At 40.9% G+C, this 23,076-nt stretch overlaps 1 protein-coding gene across 4 annotated transcripts in view; it reads left to right on the top strand.

The window, feature by feature from the left end:
• Positions 1–10,140: 10,140 nt before the first annotated feature.
• cd2ap (CD2-associated protein) overlaps positions 10,141–23,076 on the top strand; it is a 67,418-nt gene continuing 54,482 nt past the window's right edge. For 2 of the 4 annotated variants that reach the window (XM_008294999.1, XM_008295000.1), the window contains exon 1: positions 10,141–10,568. In XM_008294999.1, coding sequence (XP_008293221.1) covers positions 10,565–10,568 — 4 coding nt within the window. In that variant the 5' untranslated portion in view covers positions 10,141–10,564. The remainder of the gene's footprint in view (positions 10,569–23,076) is intronic. The other 2 variants (XM_008295001.1, XM_008295002.1) reach the window with 1 other exon arrangement.

Genomic DNA, 23,076 nt, shown 5'->3' on the forward strand with positions numbered 1-23,076 from the left:
TCTTTCTGTACCTGAATTCAAAAGGCGCCAGCCAGGATGCGTGTGAAAGAGGTTCATTTAGAGTTCTGAGTCTGCTTTTGATGACTTCTTTCTGTAATGACTTGTTTTCAACGCTCCACTCCGTCTCAGACTAACCCACTTTTCACCAGATGGCAGAAGTGATGTTTCTTAAAGGCGACATTTTGGAGTTTTGAGGCTTCAGCAGCAGCTGTCACACGGAGTCTCCTGGTAACAGTCCAAACTCAAACCCAAGTGTCCAACACAGGAGGCCTAGGACGTCTGAGAGGAGACACTTCTGCTTATACTTAGAATCACGAGTGGCAGATTGCCGCACCGTTGTGTTGCTGCACCAGTAAATTGGTTTACTGGAAACTTAAACAAAGTCTATATTATGACTTTTCAGCTACAGAGTGGTCAGTGACTGATTTACTGGTGAGTCAGTGGGTGGCACGGATTTCCCACTCTGCTTGAAGAGATTGTTTGAAATGTTAGGTTTAGGCAAGTGCTTGTCAGCATGATGGAATAGGTACAAGTTGCTGCATGGAAAGCTTGTGAAAAGTGTAAGACTTCCTGGTTTAAATTAGAACCTTACTAAGTTTGTATACTTGTCAGGCGGGAGTTTGGAAGAAGAGAAAAACTGCAGATTTTTTCTATGTATGCCTTTAACTGAGGGATATACACAATGAAAGACCAAATAAGTTGCCTGTAGTCATTACAGTCATATAATATGACATCTGAAAGCTTTGTAACTTCTTAAGCAAGCAGCCAATGTACAGACGAGTAGCAAATTAAAGCAAAAACCAACATAAAGGCATTGAATGTCCAGGTCTCTGGAACTCAACTGGATGGATGAACAGCATTCTTCGAAAAGATATTCCTTCATTTGGTGTTTTGATGATGGTTGGTGGGAACAATGTCGAACATGTCGGTCCAAAATCTCCCACAGGTGTTTAGTTGGGTTGAGATCTGGTGACTGTAAAGGTCCCAGCCTGTAGCTCACATCATTTTCATACTCAGCAAACCATTCAGTGGCCCCTCATGCACGATGGTGGAGTGCATGGTCATCCTGGAAGAAAACCATCCCTTCAGGATAGAAATGTGTCATTATAGGGTCAAGGAGATCCTTCAGAACAATTTTCTATTGATTTGGAGAGGGCCGCTCTCAGAGAGGACACAGTGGACCCAAACTATGCCAACAGAATGCCCCTACAGCATAACAGAGCCAACAGATCCCTGAAAGGTCGAGGGTTCATGCCTGTCCTGCCATTTGTCATCCATCTGTATGTGTTCATAAACCCCATAAATCAAAAAGTTAATGTGACAGTTCAAAAACAGTATTTATTTCAAAAATTGGTAAGCCTCTGCTTTGTGTATCTGGTGGGACCTCACCCCTTATGCAGCAATAACTCCAGATAAAAAATCTCCAGTCATAGTTATTAGTTTAGCACCAGTTTCTAAGAATTTTAGGTCATTCCTTTTGAACAGAACTGCTTCAGTTCTAGGATGCTGGTGTTTTTCCTCACACGAACTGACCAAAACTTGATTAAAACCTGTAAAAACACATTCCTAGACCATCAACAGAATACAGAATTATGACCAATTTAGCATTAAGTGCCTAGAAATGTGTCAAAACAACTGTAAAAGAAAACTTGTTGCTCAAGTTGCTGAGGTTTTGTTATATTGGTGAGTTTCTCTGTTGCTATTTAGCTGTTAAATGTTTCAGAAATCACAGCTAATAATTCACACATCATATTGTTTTTACTTTTCTTTGTTTTAACTGGCTGACTTCATATACTTAACATATGATTTATCCAACATTGTCTCCTTCATCATGCTGCCTCCCCTTGAATGTTGACGGTAACACAAGGGGGCTCATCCAATCACAATATTACACAGTACGGTTAGACTGACCTCTACTGGACATGATCCGTCACTGCAACTTAAATATGGTACCCATCCGCTTCTGTGTTTTCATTTCCTAAATATCATTTTAAGTAATCATTTTGCACCTGTGGTTCATATTTCTGTGGCTACTAAATAAAAAAGCCACAGTTTCAGCCACTTTTAAAAAACATTTTATAAATAGCCTCCTATAAATTTCACATTACTGCAGCTGTAATATATTTGAAAATGCATTTTCCTTTTTGTTTAAAGACCTTTTCTTTTCTGACTGACAGCTGAATCAGCAAGATAAAGTGTCAGCTCACCTTGTAAACTAAACTAAACAGGCTCTTAGGTCGGCAGCAACAGGTTGTGTAAATGGCAACCTTATCATCTGAGGTAAGTGCATCAGAAACACAGCTCTAAGTTATACCTTGTTTCATCTTCTACTGGCAGTAAATTAACTTTAAATTCAGAAGAAGGATTAATATTATATGACCTTACAATAATACATACAGTACCCTCATGCATACAATATACATGGAGGTTTAAAGTGCAGTAAAGTTAGCTCTTCTGTTTATTAATAAACCTAATTTGTCAACTATTAACACTCCTGCCATTGAATTTCCCTTCTGGGATAAATAAAGTATTTTTCATTTCATTAAGACATGTACAATTATATTGCCATTTATTACCTTTTTCTACTTCAGCATCCATTTATGAATACACTGATAAGCACTCATACAGTTCCCAGCAACATTATTGTGCCTTATGAACCATTTATTCCATGTAAACCGCTTATATAACCCACACGAAGGACTTTCAGTGCTGCTGAGTATTTAAATGTCTCCTATTATCCACCAAATGTTAAATTGTTTGGTTGAAATAACAGCTAACTTTAGACTAGTATTATTTTCATCCTTTAAGAATAGTCAGTATTACAAGTGAGCTTCAGTGTGACCTTTGGAGCTGTCAGGTGATCTCTGTTGAAATAATATAGTTAAGAGACATACAGCATAAGCTTATAACACAGTATAGACACTCATCAAGCACTTTATTAGGAATACTTACTTTTCTGAATCTTTTCTGTATATCTGCTTAAACATCAACTGATTTACATACAGATCTGAAAAGAAAATAAAGGCAACTCATTTAAAACAATATTGTACTCGGTCATTTATTTATTTAAGAAAGTTATCCAGTATCTGTGATTGGCAAAAGTATGTGAATCTTCACTTTCAGCATCTGCTGTGACCCCCTTCCACAAGTTTTCTCACGTGAACTCCTCAGTTCCTGACCCAACACAACATTTCTATTGGATTAAGGTCAGGATTTTGACTTGGATATTTAAAAACATTCAATTTGTTCTCCTGTAACCATGCTTTGGTAGAATGACTGTCTGCTTAGGGTTGTTGTCTTGTTGCATGATTGACTTTCTCATAAGATTCAGCGACATAGACAGATTTGCTGACGTAATTCAGGATCCCATCAGTGATGATGAGCCGTAGTGGTCCACATGCCAGAACCATGATGATGCCACCACCATGTTTCCTAGATGGTACAAGATCCTCATGCTGGAATGTCAGTGTTTTCTTTTCTCTAAGCACAATAAAAAGTTCAGTTTTGGTCTCATCCACGCACATAACATTTTTCCAACAGCCTTCTGACTTGCCCATGTGATATGTAAGAAATTACAGAATGGAAGCACTGTTCTTTTCAGAGAGCAGTGTTTGTTTCCTTGCAGCCCTGCAATAAACTACACTGTTGTTCATTGTTCCTGATGGTGGACTTGTGAACATTTGTCAATGTAAAAGAGGCCTTGAGTTGCTTAGAAGCTACCCTGGATTCTCCTGTGACCTCGCAGACTATCACAGGCCTTGTTCTTGGAGTGATCTTTGTTGGTCGACCACTCCTGAGAAGGATAACAGCATGGAAGTTTTAGAAAACTCTGACTTACCTCGGACCATCCATCATCCCTCCATGAGTGAACATCCAGCCCGCCTCCAGATCTCTTCTAACTACTCCCTCCTCATCTTCAACTCGCTCCAGCGTTGATGCCCGAAGCAGGTGAACCTCCAGAGAAGCCGACGCATCCAGAAATGATCTCCCACTCCAGATAGATCCTCCAGTGATGTCCCTCCATAGAAATCTTCCACCAGATCGTCGTTGGTCTTCAGAAAGAGAAAGACTTCACCTGTCACCACGCTGACAACAAAGTCAAACTATTCAAACAAACTCTCCGCCTAGTTATTTTTTTGTTTTTTTAAAAGACGTCTAAATGATGCAAAAGCTGACTCACTCTATCAATGCACACAGACACACTCATCACACTCCCACATTCCTGACAGTTCCCCTGACGATGTTCCTCTACGTGAAATCTCTGGTCAGATCGCAGATAAGAGAAAGTCTTTATCTGCCACCTCACTGACGACAAAGTCAAGATATTTCAACTTTTGACACACCCTGAAGGATTTCAACACATGATAAACCACTATGATCCTCTACCTGGCAGAAGCTGAGGCTGTGTGCCCCAGTGTGCTCTCTGGGTTGCCAGTTTCTTTCTTCCGTCCCCCATTCCCAAAAACCTCTCCCGCTCTCTTGTTATCAGCACGGCGTTGCCAGTTCCTCTCCTCCACCCCCCATTACAAGTAACCTCTCTCACGCTCACTATCGGCACCGGGTTGCCAGTTCCTCTCCTCAATCCCTCATTAACAGCAACCTCTCTTTTTCTCTCACTACTGGTACCGGGCTGCCAGCTTATAGAGCAAGATTTCGACAACTACCTGATACTACTTCTCCACATAGTCCTCTATCTTGGAGACACATCCATTGCATCGCTCTATCATTCTTATATTCCACTTGCCTCTAACGCAGCAGTTCACCTCCAACAGTTTATCAAAACCCCTACTGGTGATGTCACTACCAGGAGTTGTACTGCTGCACCCTTTCAGCACATCCATCTTTAACACATCACAAACATTGAGCTTTGAGTCACCGAGCTACCACATGTACTGTCCAGAGTTCGAAACAGATCTTCCTCCTTGAATCACCTTCCCTTCTAGCTGCTATTCCCAAGGCCACAAGGCTTCTCACTCTCACGTTCCTGCTACAAAGCATTGACCCTCAAGGAAAACCAGTGCTTCAGCCACATGGACAAACCATCTGCAACAGTCTGAACCGAGCTGGCAGCAGCAGGTCTCAGTGCTGTGTAGGTATACCTGCACACTCGCGTCTTCTGATCCTGACAAGAGTTCGACAATACTTGATTCTATTTCTCCACATAGCCCTCCACCTTGGAGACGCATCCATTACATCACTCTATCATTCTTATGTTCTGCTTGCCTCTAGTTTGCCTCCAACAGTTGGTCAATCTTGACTCACCTGCCCTCATAACCATTTTGTATCACCCATACCAGTCAATAATCTTTTACTTTAATACCTAGCACCGTGATGCCAGCATCCCTAACTTCTACCCCCATGTCACCAACCCACCTATACACACCAGGATGCAAGATTCTCAGTTTCAGTACAGATACCAGCCCATTTGCTCCTTCTGCAGCAGTCACTTTTTTTTTTTTTTTTTAAATTTTATTTGTATAGCGCATATTTACAACAACAAGTCATCTCATAGCGCTTCACAAAGGCCGAGACAGAAACACCCAACAATCCAAAACATTTGGATTCCCTATAAGCTTCAGCAGTACGCAAGCAGTCTGCAACAGTGGGAAGGAACCGAAAACCCCCGCAGGGGAAAAAAAACCTCCAACAGAACCAGGCTCAGGGAGGGACGGCCATCTGCCTCGACCGGTTGGTGGATGTAGGATGAATTATAAAATTTAGTTTACAGTTAAACAAGTTATTAGAAGTTATTGTCCTTTTGTAACAGGAGGCATCATGGTGGGGGCAGCAGGATGCAGAAAGGTGAGGCCAGCGGCTGTAATTCAGGAGCTCCAGATCCAGAGACATCCACAGAGAGAGCAGGCGCAGGAGAACCTTGGGGGGAGTCACAGAGTTAGTCATATGTAATGGTGATAGGCAACTATAGAAACATATACATACTTGCACTCAACAAACCCACAAACCCTCACTAACTCATGTCTGCTACAACTCCCTAGTTTGCAATAGCTTGCACTGGTATTCCTTACAAAAGGAGTGTATAAACTAGCCTGAAATTTAAGTCAGCAAATGATTGTAGTTTCACACTTTACCCACAGGGTGGCTCTATTCTATAAGTGGAGGACACATTGAGCAACAGGTGGTTTTTGGGAAGCACTGAGCCTCCAAGTTCCAGTAGATAAAGTAAGAGATGGAGCTGAAGAAACGTAAAGTCTTCTTTTTTTTTTCTTTTTTTAAATGTATGAATACAAGTTATTGTTTTATTCAGTTGGTGTGCATTGCTGATGGTTGTCATGTTGGTTAGAATGAATCAAACAAACATCTGCTGCTCTGTCTGCTTTCAATGCTGATTTGGTTGTGTTTTGTTAAACAGTTACATGCAGAGCCTAAATTCAAATCCTTAACATAAAACCTGGGAGCTGAACAGCCTCACTGCAAGTATTTGCATGGTGCAAGATGTTTTTTCTCAATGTTAAGAACTATTTAGAAAGAAAGAAATGCAACTTGGACACATATTGGAGCCTAGAACTAATATTTAATGGTAATTATTATGGGAGGAGCTCTTCAATTTGTAAGGAAAATATATGATCCTGATTTTTTTTGTAACTGTTTTAACTTCCTTTAATTTAATATTAATAAAGGTACAATTTTCAGTTAAACCTCCAGGTAATTATTCTGATATTATAGATTGCTGTTATTTATGTCATTTTATTTACTAATGAACAGGGACTTTAGGAATCCATTTATATACATGTGTATGGCTTAAAGTAAGCTTATTGTATCTATTGTTTTCCGGACCATTATTATTAAACGATATAGTTCTTAACAAATAATGAAATAATAAAATACAGGTTTTTAATGTACGTCAAATTTTACCTTTTCGGATTTTGAAATTACTCAACTGTACCAGTTACAATTGAACACGATGTCTGTTTTCCCCAACATCCAGAACTCTTTCCAGGAAACTTCTGGGAAATTACTTGGAAATGATTTAGAAATGAAAAACCCACAAAATAAAACATAACTTTATTCTTGCTGCCGACTCAACAGCAATAAATCAACTTTTCCTTGTATTTTTCTTGCTAAATTTTAAGTGTATTTTTCCACTTTGGAAATAAATACATAAATGTGGACAATAAAAACAGAAAATCCCAAATGAGAGGAAGAGACGTTTGGTAATCCACTCGTGACTGTTTTTCATTCACCGCGGCCAACAATGGCACTTCTGCGGTCAGACACATTTGAATAGAATTTGTGTTTTGAGCTGCCTTTTGAAAAAGCTTGTTGACATTTTGCTTAAATGCCTCCCGTCAGGGTGAATTTGCCCTCAACTACTTCCTTTTTTAACAGTTTATTCTCTGGTGTCAGAGAGATAAGCTGCATAATTGGCAGCGGGACCTGTGGTGGCTGCAGCCAAAACTGTGGGGCAGTTGCTTGGTTTCGCTTGGCTTTTAACAGCAGAGTAGACTGGGACTGAGCACAGGGTAATCCAGTCGTTTTTGTCTTTAGGATTTACAAAATAAAGGCAAAAATCAATATTCCTACATGTGTCTATGTTTAAAAAAGAGAGTGTAGTTACGGTAGCTTTTGTATTTGATCCAAATGAAATGAAAATGTGTCATTTTTTCATCCCAACCCCTGTTTAAAACTATTTCTCACACATTCTCTGCTGTGAAATGTGTGTCATGAACATTCACTACACATCCTTCCCTTGTTTGGTAACATTTCACATGGCAATGCAGTCAGTCAGCAGAAAGAAAAGACGTCCTACTGAGCCCTTTAATGCCAAACCATTTATGACGCTGGCAAAAGTCCGAGCATCAAATTGGATTTAAATCAGAAGCGCTGATGAATCACTGTTGTGCATGTGTGAAACCACAATAGAGGGAGACAAGAGAGGAGCAGGGGGGAGGAATCAAATAGTCTCCCAACGACTTAATTATGGAGCCACAAAACATACAGAGATTTGAAGATTTTTTTAAGAAGTGCTATCAGGGGTCATGCTGCTTTGCATTGGTGAATAAAAGCAGTTTTGATTCCCACTGGGACCAACAATGTATGCACTCTGCTTTTTATAGTTTCTCTGGTTACAGAGATGCACCACTGTATGATCGTCTTATCTTCCATTTCTCTTACAGATACTTGATTGTATTATTACACTTTAATGAGTTTATATTGCACAAACTGCGCACGTAAGAATAGATTTCAGGCGGCAGGACTTAATAAAACATTACATATATATAGTATACAATCATTAACAGAAAAATCTATTTACAGTGTACTTTCTTTTGCTGTACAGATTATCATACTGTGCCTTCAGTCACATTAGGAAGTTGTGCAAAATATGTGCAAAAATAAAAGTCCAGTGCCTGAATAGTAACTATTCGTGGCTGCTGAAGTTGCCCATTTCAACTTTTTTTCCCCCCCGCATGTAACATAAGATACAGTATTTCAATAGTATGTTGTAAATGGCTTTTTAACATAAATCTGCTACTTGTAGGACCACGTAACTTCAGAAGTCCAGTTGTGTTTTTTGCTTGTGATTGTTTCGTATCGTAACAATAATTTAAGGTATAACTGTCTTTTTATGCTCTGCTATTCTTCCTATCAGTGTAATTGTTATTACTGCCTTATCTTCCCTTATCTAATAATGACTATGCACTGTGTTGATGCCAATATTTATCGCCACGTGACACCTTGTGATTGCATCACCTCTACGTCGAAAACGATGGTATTTGTTACGCAATTTTAAAAACTAACTTGCTATATATAAAATACAGGCCCCACAGTAGGAACTCAACGCAACAAAAGTCGCGTGTCGCTTGTGTTATTTTTGGCAGAGTGCTTTAGATCCTTATCATGCTGGAATATTCCTCTTCTGCCAAGCTTCTGCAGTCATCTTGTTGGCCAGTGTTTTGGTAAATCCTCAGGCAGTTGCCGTCGATAAATGTCATCTCCCCATTAGCTCCAGTGCTCATCTAGCCTCATGTCATCCCATTCCCACTGCTGTGCTTCACTGTCAGGACTATGCATTCACTGTTGGAGGCCTGAGTGCAAGCAAGGGTTTTTTATTTTTGGATGCAGTCCATAGAGATTCATATTGTCCTTCACGCTGTCTGAGCTGTCATAAAAGCATCCACTGATAACCTTGTACGTGTACAAGTCTACGTTGGTTTGTCAGCGGTTGATTGTGCAATTAAGTGACGCACTTTCTGTGGCATCCTTTAAGGATGACGGTCACTGCAGGTCTGACTAGTGGTACTATGACTCAGTGTGTTTTGACTGGATTGTTAGCTGTTCCCTGATCTTGTGTCCATCTTTGTGAGGTTTTCCCATCAGATTTTTTTTGTTATTCTGCCGATCGTTCTTCACATGGAGCCATAATGCAGACATGCTGATAAACACAGGCTGTGTGGGTTCAAAACTAACAAAGTTGTGGCATTTACTTGGCATTTTGTAACCATGTAAATGCAGTTGGGTTGATTGGAAATAGGCGGGTGTGACCACAGGCGTATTCACTTCAGTTTTTTCTACTTTGGGGCCAGTATTAGTTTTTGGTTGTTCACAAGAGGAAATACTGAAATATAGAGTCGATTGAATCTTTGCAGTAGCTGTTATATGTAAGAACTGTTTAGACTTTAGAAACATTTAGGTTGCTGTTTAAGACTGTTTTTGTTGGAGCTTGACATTAATCTATAATTGTGTTTTTTTTTTATTATTATTATTCAGATTTTATTCAGTTTTTTTCTTTGCATTTTATCATTTGAACTGTAAAGCGCTTTGGTTCAACTCGCAGCTTTTAAATGTGCTTTATTTGACTTGGAAAGTTGAAGTTAGAAATAATGATGATGCAATTTGACATCATTTGAGTCTAAGTGATTTTGCACATGTTGCAGCATCAGGTGCGAGCAGTAATAGTAGTTGCAATCCTATTTGTTTTTATTAGGGGGTGCCCATGCAGCTCCTAAAGGCCCGACTGATTGGTGGTTTAATAATAATACTAAAAAAAAAAAAAAAGCAAAACCACAAATGGCGCAATGTCTGGGAGGAGCTGGCAGAAGTTGGTGCAGCAGTCCTACTGTACTCCGCTGACTGGGACAGTAACGGACATTCCTTTAAAACATTCCTCTCGCGGGACTGTCCTGTCCGAAACATCGCGAAGTTTCCTTACTGTTTTGTATTTTGGTGGCAGCAGCAGGCGTCCAGGCAGCGAGCCGCGGAGGCAAGTCCAAGAAAGGTGGAGACTCCTTGGTTAACTTCCTGCACAATAATCTTGAAGCACCACCAAGAGGGAGCGAGAGAGAAAGCTGGGGAGGCTGCTGCCTTGCCGCTACCACCACCGCCGCCGCCGCTGCTGCTGCCTCCGCTGGGGCAAGGACGAATGGATACACGGCTCACTTGACTTCTTTTCCTCGGCAGTAAATCGACGAAAAAAACACAAAACAAAACAAAACAGGCACTTTGCGGTTGTTTAATACCCGTCTACCTGGGTAGTAGCTAGCTAGCAGTGAGGTTGCTGGACGAGAGATTCCCAACGTTTGGTCGCGAGCCGTTGCGAAGGACAGGAATGGGTGAGTTTTCCATGATGTGGCGCTCGTGTTTTCATGTGTGTGTGTGTTGTTGTTTTTTTTTTCTTCTTCAAATTTGTTTATTTATTTTTCCACTCGACCCACGAAGCAAGGCTGAACCCGGGCAAAGCTCTAAAGCCGAGTGTCAGTGTCTTAAATCGCGCCGTGAGCTTTTGCCAGCGGGGAGTTAAAGTTAGCAAGCCAGTATGCTAGCTGGTTAGCCTAGCCTGCTAGCTCTTCTGGTTAACTGGATAACGCCACCTCCATCCCTGGGATTTGGCAGCATTTCTAGCAAATGTTAACGTGAGCTACCACCGAGCTGATGCCAACGCGACCTCTGCAAAATCACTTACTGTCCTGAAGCTACTGTATTAGCTCGAAATTCCCAAGTTTTTTTTTATTTTGGTCCCCCCCCACCCCCTCCACCCCAATCTGGCTGTGCTCAAAGTTAGGACTGCTGCAGTTTGTGTGCACAGAAATAACTACACAGACGAGAAACTTGTGGCAGCAAAGGTTAACTTCCTTCTTTTGATATTTGCTTTAAGGCTGGTATAAGGAATAGGTATTTTTTTGCGTGCACATTGTGTCTAGTGACTTGCATTCTTTCCATGACAGTGGCAGACCTGCTGCAAGTTCCCACACCCAAATGCATGTTTCCACTTCAGCCTGCAAGGGACTAAATATGTTTAAGGTCAAGAGTTTTTACTTCTTGCTTGCTCATTCACTGTAAGCAGTGAATTGCAAAGTGACTGTACAATAACAACAAAGCATAATAATAAAATATCCCTCGAAAGTAGAGGGAAGAAGTAGTCCTAATGACTGATTTGACAAGACAATGTGAAACTAATATGGAGCTCATTTTGAAGGTGATGGTCAGATCTCTGAATGCATCATAGCTTCTGCCAGACTTAAAAACTTTACAGCTGCCATCAAAGATAGTTGTTGTTTCAATGGGGGCTTTACAGAGATGAGCAGATAGCAATTTGCTGTTACTTGACTATCATATGTGGTTAATTTTGAAGGCCATACTGCCTCGCTGTCAGCACGTAGAGGAAACACTCTGATCTTTGTATGTATATTGCAAAACTTCTGTACTGTATCATGAAACCTGCCTACAGCCTGTCAGTGGATGTGCAGACTGTGGTTTGTGTGGCTGTGCGCAGCAGGACTTGTTCAAGAACTTTGCTATGTGGTAAAACAGGTTTAAGTTCAGCCTTGCTAAGCGTTCAGCTGTTGCAGATTGTGCTGTTGGCATTTTAAGTCACAGAAATGCTGAAAAGAAAACTGCTTTGCAGGAACTAAACTACTGTAGTGATGTATGTGGCATGTAAAGCTGAAATTAAATTATAAAGGGAATTCCATAAACGGAGCACGAGATTGTCACACAACAAGCTGCAGAGTTGTTATAAATGTAAACCCAGCTAAAAACACTCAACAGGAAGAACCCACCAGCACAGTCTTCTTAACTAGTGTCCATTTATGGTGGATTAGGTTCACATGAGTTGATAATACATTGTACTTGTCTTTGGTATGCCTTTCATCAGGTAGCTCATTGCTGAGGATATCTCAGCTGTGTTTGAACATGTCCGAGCTGTGTGTGTGAGCCCCTCGCATTCAGTGTTTGCTTTCCCTTAACTCAGCTTAGGCTACATGCAGCCAGCCACTGGTTGATTGACTGAATTCCACAAACTGAATTTTGTTTGGAAGCATTACGTGGTTGGAAATAGTGGTCCTTGGTGTGGTCCACGCCTCTGTGCCAGCAGTCATTCTTTAATCTTGTGTTTTTAGGGCTTTTTTTTCCCTTTATTTTGATAGTGGATAATAGAAGGAAATGAAGGGAAAGGCAGAGCTGAGATGACAAGAAATAAAGGTTTCCAGATAGACATGAACCAAACTGGGCAAATTGTAATTACACGGACAATTGGGCCACCAAGATACTGAAGCAGCCTTTCTATTTCACTCCCTAACTTCTAACTGTAGGATTCTGTAGGAACCACTGAAACAAAGGCTGGACTTGTGCCACAATGTGTGACTGAATATTAAACTCAGCCTCACCTGGTCTCAGCCAATATTTACCAGCCTGCGGTTAGTGTTGATTTCCCACCCTGGTGTTAAAGTAACTGTTGAAGGTCAGTTTATCCAGCCAGTGTGTCTGGGGATTAACGTGTAATTATTTTCAATAATGTAACAAAAAAAAAAACAGTAGGTGTAGCTGAGCATTCGGTCCGACGGGGCAGAAGTGATCGTGCGTTTCCACCATCAGCGGTCACAGTATTGTATCCGCCATCAGTGTTGGTGGCGGCAGGGGAATATTTGGAGATCAAAATTGATATCCCAATACCAGCACAGCGAACGAATAGTCGGCTATTCAGGTCCAGCCCTATATCTGATACTGTTTTTTTTTTTTTCCCCCTCAACTGTGTAAAATGTGAGTGGATAATTATGATTTGAAAACCAAGAAGGATACTCTGCAGGTAAACCTGCCTGGTTTTAAGATAACGTTGAGCACTTTGGCCAGACTTTTCACTACATTCTAGCAATTTTACACCAGCTTCACTCCCACTTTTTTGTGAATAGCAAACACATTTAGTCTACAACAAACAATCACTGTTATGCACAAAAACCTGAGCGACTGTTTATCCAGTCCCGTATGTCTGCTGACCTTTTTCTTGAAGAAGGGACATTGATGCATTTATTGACTGATAAATATGCACTTGTAGCGCAGTAATGCCACAAGCTTTTTTTGTGTAGTGTGTACACTAGAGTGAACTGAAAAGTTAATTTTTGTTACTGTAAAATGTTCCCTTAAGTTGACAAATTTCAGTTGACCTATATATCTTATGCTGGCACTCCAGCGTCACTGATGAAGGCTTACTTGATAAAATTATGACTGGCGAGGTGGTATGTCCTATTTTGTGGAAGTGGAGGCCAAGTGCACATGAAGTATCACAAGAAGAGACTGAATATCCTGATTCTGGGACACCCTAACAGGTGGCTTTTAGTTAAGGTTGGACAATTAATCAATTTCAAGTCGGAACTATGAAATAAGAAAATTCCAGTGGTCACAATTTAGAAAGTACATTATGCATTGTGTCTGACCCAGGATTTGAACTGTTGAGCTTTTAATAGTTTTACAGATTCATGTTGTGTCACATGTTTGATCGTGTCTAATGGTAATGCTGCATCACATTCTACACGGTAAATATACAACTGAAGCGTGTATCTCAAGATCCAAACATTGTTTCGCAATTGCAAAATCGCAATTAGATATTTTCCCCAAATTGTTCACCTCTACATCCAATCCAAAGTTTAGAATTTTGGTGGAGCTACAGTTTTGTGTACACTTGAGTTACGCCATAAAGCAACTTGTCCTGTAGCTTGTTTACTTAGTCTTAGTTTTCTCCATCCGCTGGCTGATCAGTCAGTATCGGGCACTATTGCAGCAGTGCTATGCAGCCTCACTGATCTTCCATGATATTTTTGGTCGCTCACATTTGACAGCCGTTGTTTGCTCACTGCTGCAGCTCTTGTGTTTGCTCACCGAGCTATTGGTTATGCAATTTGTGAAGTTGGACAGGTTTACAAACGTGAATAATGGTGATGGACACTGTTGAATGCTTGTTTGATTGTCTAGTTGCCCAAGCTTAGCTTCCAGGTGTGTAATGTGTGGCAGGGCGTTGGTAGAAAAAAAGTACACATATGCTGAGCTATTATCTTCACACTGTGCTGTGGGTAAACAAAGGTGAACAGGAGACTTCGGGCTTTCATTTAGAACAGCAATAACCTCTTTCTCCCGCTCACTGGATTTCTCTTGGTAGCACTTTGCCCTTCATATCAACGACCTCTCAGATCAGTGGGAAGGAATGCAGTTATGAGTTTCCTCTTTACTGATTGTGTGTGATGACTGGGAGAAGCACGGAGAGCACATTTTAGACAGTCTGCCTGGCAGTCAGCTCGCTTGCGTGGCCTTGTGTACCCCCCCCTCCTTTCCCCCGTTTCCTTCCTCTCCCCCCTCTCTCTTTTTTCCCTGTAACATCCTCCTGTCTGTCATTGGCTTACATAAGATCCACATTGTACAAAGTCTTTACCTGGAAGCATTGTGTCGAGGAGAGGAAAACAATAATCTGGAAGTCCCTCTCCCGTCTGCTGAACCAAAGACCTGGCACAGAGGCAGGAAGCGTGATGGAAATATGCCGTGCCTTAGGAGTTTGATTGCCACATTTTAAAGCAAAGTGATGGGAGAAATTAATAACCTTAACAAAACAGGGCTTGGAAATATGTGCAGTCAGACTGAAACTGTCAGTTTGAATACTCTTATTTCACTAAGTGAGTTGAGTAAACGAGGGGAGTGGAAAGAAGGATAAATAGTTTCTGATAAGAAGAGCACAACTCAAAGCAAGACCGGACATGATGGAGGTATGCTGAAGAGGCAATGCGCACACATGCAGACATTCAGAGCTGCATGCAGGCTATAATGCACCTCTCTGTGTAGGACAGACCACAGCTATTTTATTTATTTGAATAAACTTAGTCCCAGTTTTGGGAGTGAAACATTTTAGAAGTCATTATTGTTTGTTTCACATCTGTAAGACAAACTATTGTTTGAAAAGGTGCAGGTATGTTGAAACTGACAATTTCTCAACTGAAAAGAAAACAAAACAAGTATTTTGAAATGTAATAGCCCAGGGGTTTACACAGTGTTTTATAGTCGAGGTGTCTTTGTCTTGCCTGAAGTAAATATTTCTTACCTTACATTTTACAATGTATTAAGCAAGAGTTGTCTGATTAAGGACAATAGGAATAATAAATTACATTTGCATGCTTGGGCTGCAAGGTGGCTCGATGGTTAGCACTGTTGCCTCGCAGCAAGAAGGTCGCCAGTTAGCATCCCAGTGAGGACACCCGGGATCTTTCTGCATGGAGTTTGCATGTTCTCCCAGTGCAGCGTGGGTTCTCTCCGGGTTCTCCGGCTTCCTCCCACAAGGTCCAAAAACATGTTGAGGTTAATTGGTGATTCTAAATTGTCCGTAGGTGTGAATGTGAGTGTGCTTGGTTGTCTGTCTCTAAGTGTAGCCCTGTGATAGACTGGTGACCTGTCCAGGGTGTCCCCTGCCTTCACCCTGAGTTGGCTGGGATAGACTCCAGCCCCCCGCGACCCTATTGAGGATTAAGCGGTGTATAGATAATGGATGGATGGATTTGCATGCTTTCTACACCATAACATTCATTCGTATAATAATATTAAAGTTTTGGGAATCCAGCCAGTGAAAACTCTTTACAAGCTAGGAGTGTTGTAACAAATAGCCTTGGGCAGATTCTATTTCTAAATATCTTAATAGCTCTCCAGCATTTCATTTGGTTATACAGTGTATGGGGGTTGAAAGGAGAAGTTGTTGCCACACATTCATGACATTGTAATTAAATTACGATGTAATTAATTAAATACACACAGAATGACCAGACCACCGATCATTTCCACTTCCAATTAATTCTTCTGTTGGTCCCTGAGAAACCATACTCATTGTTGGTTTGTTTATTCTTCCCCATCAATAAAGAAATATTTAAATATAAGATAAAAGGTTGTACAGAAGAGTAGCATATTCTGAAAAAAACCCCACTAAATTATTCAGCTTAATTGAATTTGTAGCTGACAAGTAGAACCCATGTAAAAACTATTCTATGATGCTGTGGTTTGGCACTTCGTTCAGGTTTTGCGATGAAGGTGAGGACATTTCTTTTGTGTGGTTTTCGTTAGAAGCGATGCAGAGTGACTGTGTTTTCTGCTGCACTTCCTTGCAGGTAACCCTGAACAATATTGATTAATGTGTTACCTGCTTTCATCACAATTATCTTGTAACAAAGAGTGCAGTGCACGCAGCTCACTCTAAGCTGACTACTGGACTGAGCCCCAAGTAAATAGGGGCAGAGAGATGCTACCATTTATTCTGCAGGAAGAAATCAACAAATCATCCAAAAGATAGTAATGTGACATTTGAATAAGCTGTACTCTGCACCAATATCAGGATATCCTAATGTTTTAGAATGCTTTCACAACTCGGCAGCAAGTATGTGGTTTCGGCTGATTTAATTTCAGAGGAAATGGTGTGCACAAGGATGCTCTAAGTATATTTCCTGCCAAAATTCCCAAAGTAGAGTGACTCCTTTTAACTTAGGTTCTCTCCCTTTCTCAGCCATGTCTCAGCTACAGCAAATATGTCAGGAATCCTCAAACACCACTCCCAAAAACCTACCTCACCTAGTGTGTGTCTTTTTGTCCCGTCTTCATTGCATCGTGTTGTACTTTTCTCTTCACACCCACATCAGAGGCAGGTGACTCTTGATTTGCCGCTGGTGGATTGAAAACCCATCGACAGTTCAGAACAATCACTCAGAAAGTAACATAGGAGTGTGGTTTTTGTCCGTTTTCAGATGTGGTCAACTTCCAAAAGAAATTGTTGCTTTAGATTGTAAGAGACAGACACACCTTTTTATCTGGGCATCATTCAGGCAAATAGCATTAAGTTCCTTGTACATGGAAGTATTTTGGTTGGTGTCTGTAACAGGGAAGAAGAAAAAGCAGGAGAGGCTGCTGAAGTCCCCGGAGAGAGAAAAGGGTCTATTACTCATGTCTGTGTAATTTGTCAATTCTGTCTAGAAGTAGTGAGTCAAAGGCAGCTGGACCTGCTGTTTTGTCTTGTAAATGTTTTCCTCACTTATCCAACAAGGTTCACAAATCTATTTTGCTCAGTACTCATAACAAAGTTACACGTAGAGCGGAAATTTAGCACGCATTACATTTCCAACAGGCCTGTTATAAGAAGCCATGCAGTAACCGTGCCACAGTGCAAAGCTAATCAAAAGTAAAGATTTGAAAAAGTAGAGATGCTTCTGTTCAAATGCTAAAGTGGCGGCCGAGAATAAATCTGACATCTTGCATAGAGCTGATTTTAGGCGCTGTGACTCTTACACCCAGTTTTCACATGCTGTCTGGATCTGTGTGTACTGTCTGAGTGCTGACATTGCATTAACACATGATATTAAAGTGAGTTCTTATTTTCTAATGTTACTGTTATTTCTTGTAGCTTTTGATGAAGTTTCTTGAGTGAGCAGGGAAAGCTGGGGTGAGACATCTTCACATCTTGTGGTTATTTTGACCTCAGAAACTAGATGCACTGTACAGATTACATTTACTGTCATGTGCCATGTGCATGCAGTATTATGCACATAGTTGTCGCATGGTTGCTCTCAATATGTCTTTACTAATGTGGAGAAAATGCTGTCGATGAACATGTCTGCTATCAGTTTCTGCTACCATAGCAGAAGGTGCCGCAGGACACCGAGCCCCTCTCTTCTTTTGGTTGTATTTCGTCTTCCTCAAGTACAGTCTTTTGACTCTTGCTGTGGTCTCATCATCTGCTTGACAGCACAGCACTTAGTTGATGCACTTTTGGCCATAGCTCTTAGCTTTTTGACCCATTTCTGCATTTAAAGGCAGCACAAAAGAAGAGCTGTATCAACGTGGTTGTGGCTACTGCTGCTAGACACACTGTTATTGTCTTTGAAAGCGTGGTAGATTTTTTTTTGTTATCATTCAGTGATGTGTTCTGATCAGTTTATTAAAAGAAAATGTTGCGCAGTTATTTCCCCTTTATTGAATTTTTATGAATGCTCTGTGTGTGACACCAGAAACAGAATTAGAAGCATCACGTTGCACTCGTGTGTAATCTGACGTCATTTGGCCGCGAATGACTAGAAGACCTGCTGGCCTACATAAACACAAAGGTAGCAAAAGAGACGCATGCAGGCCAGTTGGCGTCCTGCTTTGGTGCAGAAAACAGTTTTCAACACCCTCGTTTAGGCCATTACCAGCAAACAGCAAGTGTAAGCTTTATGTGCTCTCAGAAAGACATGCACTGCTCGTATTTTGTCTAGCAAAGCTTACGATAAGCCAGGATGAATATCACTGTTCAGGCACTGTAGCTGTTCCTGGGACTTTAGCCAGGAATGGATGAACAAAGTCATTCTCCATTCTTAGGAAAAAACTCAAGGGTAAATGCTGATTGAAGGCCCTTTTGCGATCTGACCTTTGATAGTCCAGGTTACTCCATTGTTAGCAGTCACTTTCATTTCTCAAGAAATAGTCTCAGTTTTGTCCTCCTGACCTCTTCATAATTCTAAAGAACTATGTAGGCCGGGATCCTGCTGCTGCTGCCTGACTGCAGTGAGCTGGCAGGAAGTTTGCTCCCGCCACACACACAAACCACCTGTACGCTGACGGTTTTTGGCCGTGTTTAATGTATTTAGAAAGGCATTTCCTCCGAGGAACAAACCAAAAAGACTTTGTCCACATGCCCCACAGCTGGTATTTCACAGGCCAACACCTATCATTCACTGCACTCATTCAGACACAGCGGCCAGACTCTGTGGTTAAAAATGTCCAGCTACTACAGACCTGGCTGTCAGAGTTCAACTCATTGCCTGCCTCCGTACAAATAACAGTCACCAAAGAAGCACAACTGAGCACATTAGACACGTTTTACTTTGCAGGTGAAAGTAGAAAAATTCCAAGTGCTCAGTGGCTTCTCACTTATATATACCTGTGCACTACCATTAGTATAAAGGAGTTCACTTTTTAAGCTTTCTGTGGCGGAGATCCTGCAGATCCTGGTATATGCTGACAATATGACCACCCAATGTTCATTGAAATAAAGATTATAATCTGTAAAACTTTTAGTGTAATTTAGTTTAGCTTAAGACAAAAAGGGTTGTGTTATTTTTTGGCCTAAAAGGTTGTGTCAAAACACAGGATTGCAAGTTATAGATGCAATTTTTGACATACAGTATGTCTAAAAGTGTCTGTAACAAAATGTCTCAGCTCGCATTAAGACATACATTTAAGTCAAAATGCTAAAAATATATCTTCGTTGTGCTCCACTGAATACCACAAAAACAATAAGTTAAGCAACACTTTATTATCTGGCTTCGTGAAGTGAAGTTTAGTGGTGCAAAATCCAAAATATAATGTTTAAGTAAGTGCAGAGCAGTGTGTTCAGAAGTGATTTAAGTCACATGGACTTGGCCGGCCGGCGTTCCTCAGGCAGGGTGTGTTTGTGTGGTCGCTGAGGTGCTGTAATCTGTGCGGTTGCAGAAAGTCCCTCTGCTCTGCATCCAGTCATGTGGAAGATGAGGACTGCCCCTGTGCATTGCATTAACTCAGCAGAGTGTGATTCAGTCTGTCAGTGTTGCCTCTTGTTTTGTTTACTACAGCGGACCATATCTCTTCCTGTGGTTAAATGGACAGATAGCCTCCAATTGGTGTCTGGGGCCTCGGCTAAGCTGTTTATTTGTGGATTGCTCAGCTTGCGCTGTGTTTTTTTTAAACTTTTTTTTTTCTTTGCTTCGTGTGTCTAGACTGTTATAGTGTAGTAGTTGACCAAATTAGTTTATATGCGAGTTTCACTTATAGTTGTTGTTACGTGGTGGTAGACCAAAGAGGTGAAAGGGAAAGGTCAGGCTAATGAGAACTCACTGGAGAGAGAGAAGATAAGTGTTCCTTGCAAAACATAGTGTTTTCACTGCCTGATCTATAATGTCTGAAAAGTTTCCACCAAACCAGAGCAGAGTTTATGAGCTAGAGATGGTCGCTGCTGCCACTTAGTGAGTGTAGCAGCTATGAGCTAATGAATCTAACAGAGTGGATGTCAGTGTCCTCTCTGAAATAAAACATTCCTTTAAAAGATTATTTGTTTAAGTGTCGTTGGCGTGTTTTCCCCACGGGGTGAGTCAGTATGTTAGAATCATATTTTGAGCTGCCAGTTTCGCTTTTGCAGCTGCGAGTTCGACACATTTGTTCTGTCGTCTGCCAAAAGAGTGCAAGTCATCGCCTGACTTTTTTAACTAATCTGAGATCATCCACAGAGGCATGCAGAAGGAGGGTGGGGGGGGATTTACTAGATTTTATATTAGAATACACAGGAAGTTGTTAGGAATTTCTTTGGAAGCAGAAGTGGCTAGTCAGTTTGAATACTTGGAAAGAAAACTGGAATCATTTCTGATAAATGCTTTATTTTTCATCGGTTTCTGGTAATAGCAGTAACAAACCTTCAAATATTTATTTGATTGTAGCTTCTCCAATGTGAGGACTTATAACTTTTGTCTCCTTCTTCTCATTGTACTTCAAATATCTGTTGGTCAAACTAGACCTGGATGATACCCCCACCAATAGACACGTTATCAATAGCAATAAGAAGGTTGTTGAATAAAATGCTTTACTTAAATGCATCACATGCAAACCGTTCTGAATGCTCAAAAAGAAAACTCAAATCTTGGTTACATGAACAAACCCAAAAGGTGTCCCCTCCCTGGCTCTGAATAATGATTGTCGTTAATATTCATTTAGTTTTCCAGCTGTAGCACCAGGTTAGCCATTGTAAATTAATTTTATTGGTCTTCTTACCTGTGTCAGTCATAATCTCTCTGCCTGTACCTGCGCTCTCATCATCAGATCTGTCTGAGTTGAGACTTCTCCATCTCCACCAGCCTTCTCCTGTTCTTTCAAATAATCAGCTACAGACCGTTTCATCGCTGGAGCATGGTAACTGCAAAATGGATTGTTTAATGTGTGAGCCAGGGAGAGACTGACGGAGCCTGTGAAGAAGAAAATGTACTATTTTCAACCCCAAATGATATGAAATGATAATGCCCTTGCACAAATGTGATGTTATTTCCAGTGCCAGTGTAGGCCCCTCTGGCTAAAGTATTGTCGCGCTGTTGAGTAGATCTAGGCAATATCAACCAAAATAAATGCCAGTATTAATTGTCACATTTACTTCAATAATCATTAGGTTATAATAATCTTAAAATCTGTGTACAAATTGCACAGTTCTTGATTGTTTACACTGAGCAGTAAATGGAAATTCCTTAAAGTTCATTGAACAATAAATAATGAGAACACTTCTATTGTTTTTTGTTGGAAAAAAAAGAAGAAATATCTTTTCAAGTCCTTCACTATTGTCAAATGTATGAAATGTGTATCTCTGAGTAAGAATTGTTATTTCTATTAACTGGCTTAGATTCTCCCGTTAAGCATCTGCTTCAGGATTTAATTGTCTCACCAGAATTTCGGTCTCGCTCATGCAGCGTCGGCAGAGCAGGCTCAACAGGAAAACCTCTGTTTATTCCGATTTGGGAGTGTTAACACAAATTTACAAGGTTGGTGGTTGCCGTTTTTAGCATTGTCGTCATGCAAATTTAGCAGGAGGCTGATAGGAATCTGAATCTGTTTTCCTGACTGAACAGTATGACGTGAATGTGGCAAGAACTTACTGCAAAAACAGCAACCACTTGGTATATGCACTAAAAATCCTGACTGGGGCTTTCATGGGTTTCAACAGCATTGTATAAAATAATGACGCCCCCTGCGCTGACGTTTTTTGTGTGCTTACTGTAGACGGGAATGTTTGTTTTACTTGAGCTAGAACACAATTGAACAGCCAGCAAGTATTTCAGAAAGGTGCTTAAGGAGGCGCTTTCCTTCACTTTCTCCTTTGTCTTGAACCGCTGCTCCTCCTTACAAAGTGTTTGATGTAGAGGGGAAAGCTACTCTGAGATCACTGGTCAGGGCCAATTTCTCCTTGGAGCTTGGCCCAGGCTGCTGTGGTGTTAGTGCCAGGGTTCGTTAGAGCCACAGACACAAATACTGAGTTGATGCCGAGCCAAGTTTTACAGCAGTTAATCTTGTGTTGCTGAATGACTGCCTGGGGTTGTGCCTATACATACTGTATGTGTGTTGTGGGATTTGCAGTATGTGTGTGTTCAAGAGCGACCAAAAGTTTGCAGTGTACCCTGCGTGTTTTTTGTTTTGGCTGTGCTTGGTATGAAGCCAGCCGTGTCAGTGGAGCCTCTCTGCCGTGAGTCATGAGTTAAAGGGCCACACCGTGTAGTAAAATACCTCACGACTCAGTCAGTCCTCTGAAGACTACTTATTATTTTTAGAGGCTGCTCAACCTGCTGCACTAGATGCAGTCGGGCAGCCTGTAAATCCCCTTCGGCTTTCTCTTTCATTCACTGTTTGTTGTTGCGTTTTGTATTTAAGCCAATCAGAAGATGGCACTGTGGCATACGTGCATGCAGTATGTACATACCTGTTGGCACCATCTCTTTGTGTAGGCTATGTCTTTCCATGTGGGCGTGTTATTGTCGTTACATGTTCAAGTCCTGGGCTGTCTGATGAAATGTTAGGAAACAAAAATGCAGAATACTCACGATATACATGAATGATTAATATTGTTTTGAATTGACAAGACAGTGATTAATCAGTATTATTGTCCCTAACTTTGAGGACATTTTTGTTTGTCATTGCTTTTACATATTTTGACTTTTTTAATGCCGTATACCGCAAGGCACCAGCCTCCACTCTAATCTTTATCTACAATAATTATTTTGTTATCGTATTTACAATATCACGTGTTCGATAATCATTAATATGCTTTGCTGCTGGTGTAGCTTTGGT

This window comes from Stegastes partitus, unplaced genomic scaffold (genome assembly GCF_000690725.1).
Source record: "Stegastes partitus isolate 25-593 unplaced genomic scaffold, Stegastes_partitus-1.0.2 Scaffold1014, whole genome shotgun sequence".
Classification (NCBI taxonomy): Eukaryota; Metazoa; Chordata; class Actinopteri; family Pomacentridae; genus Stegastes; species Stegastes partitus.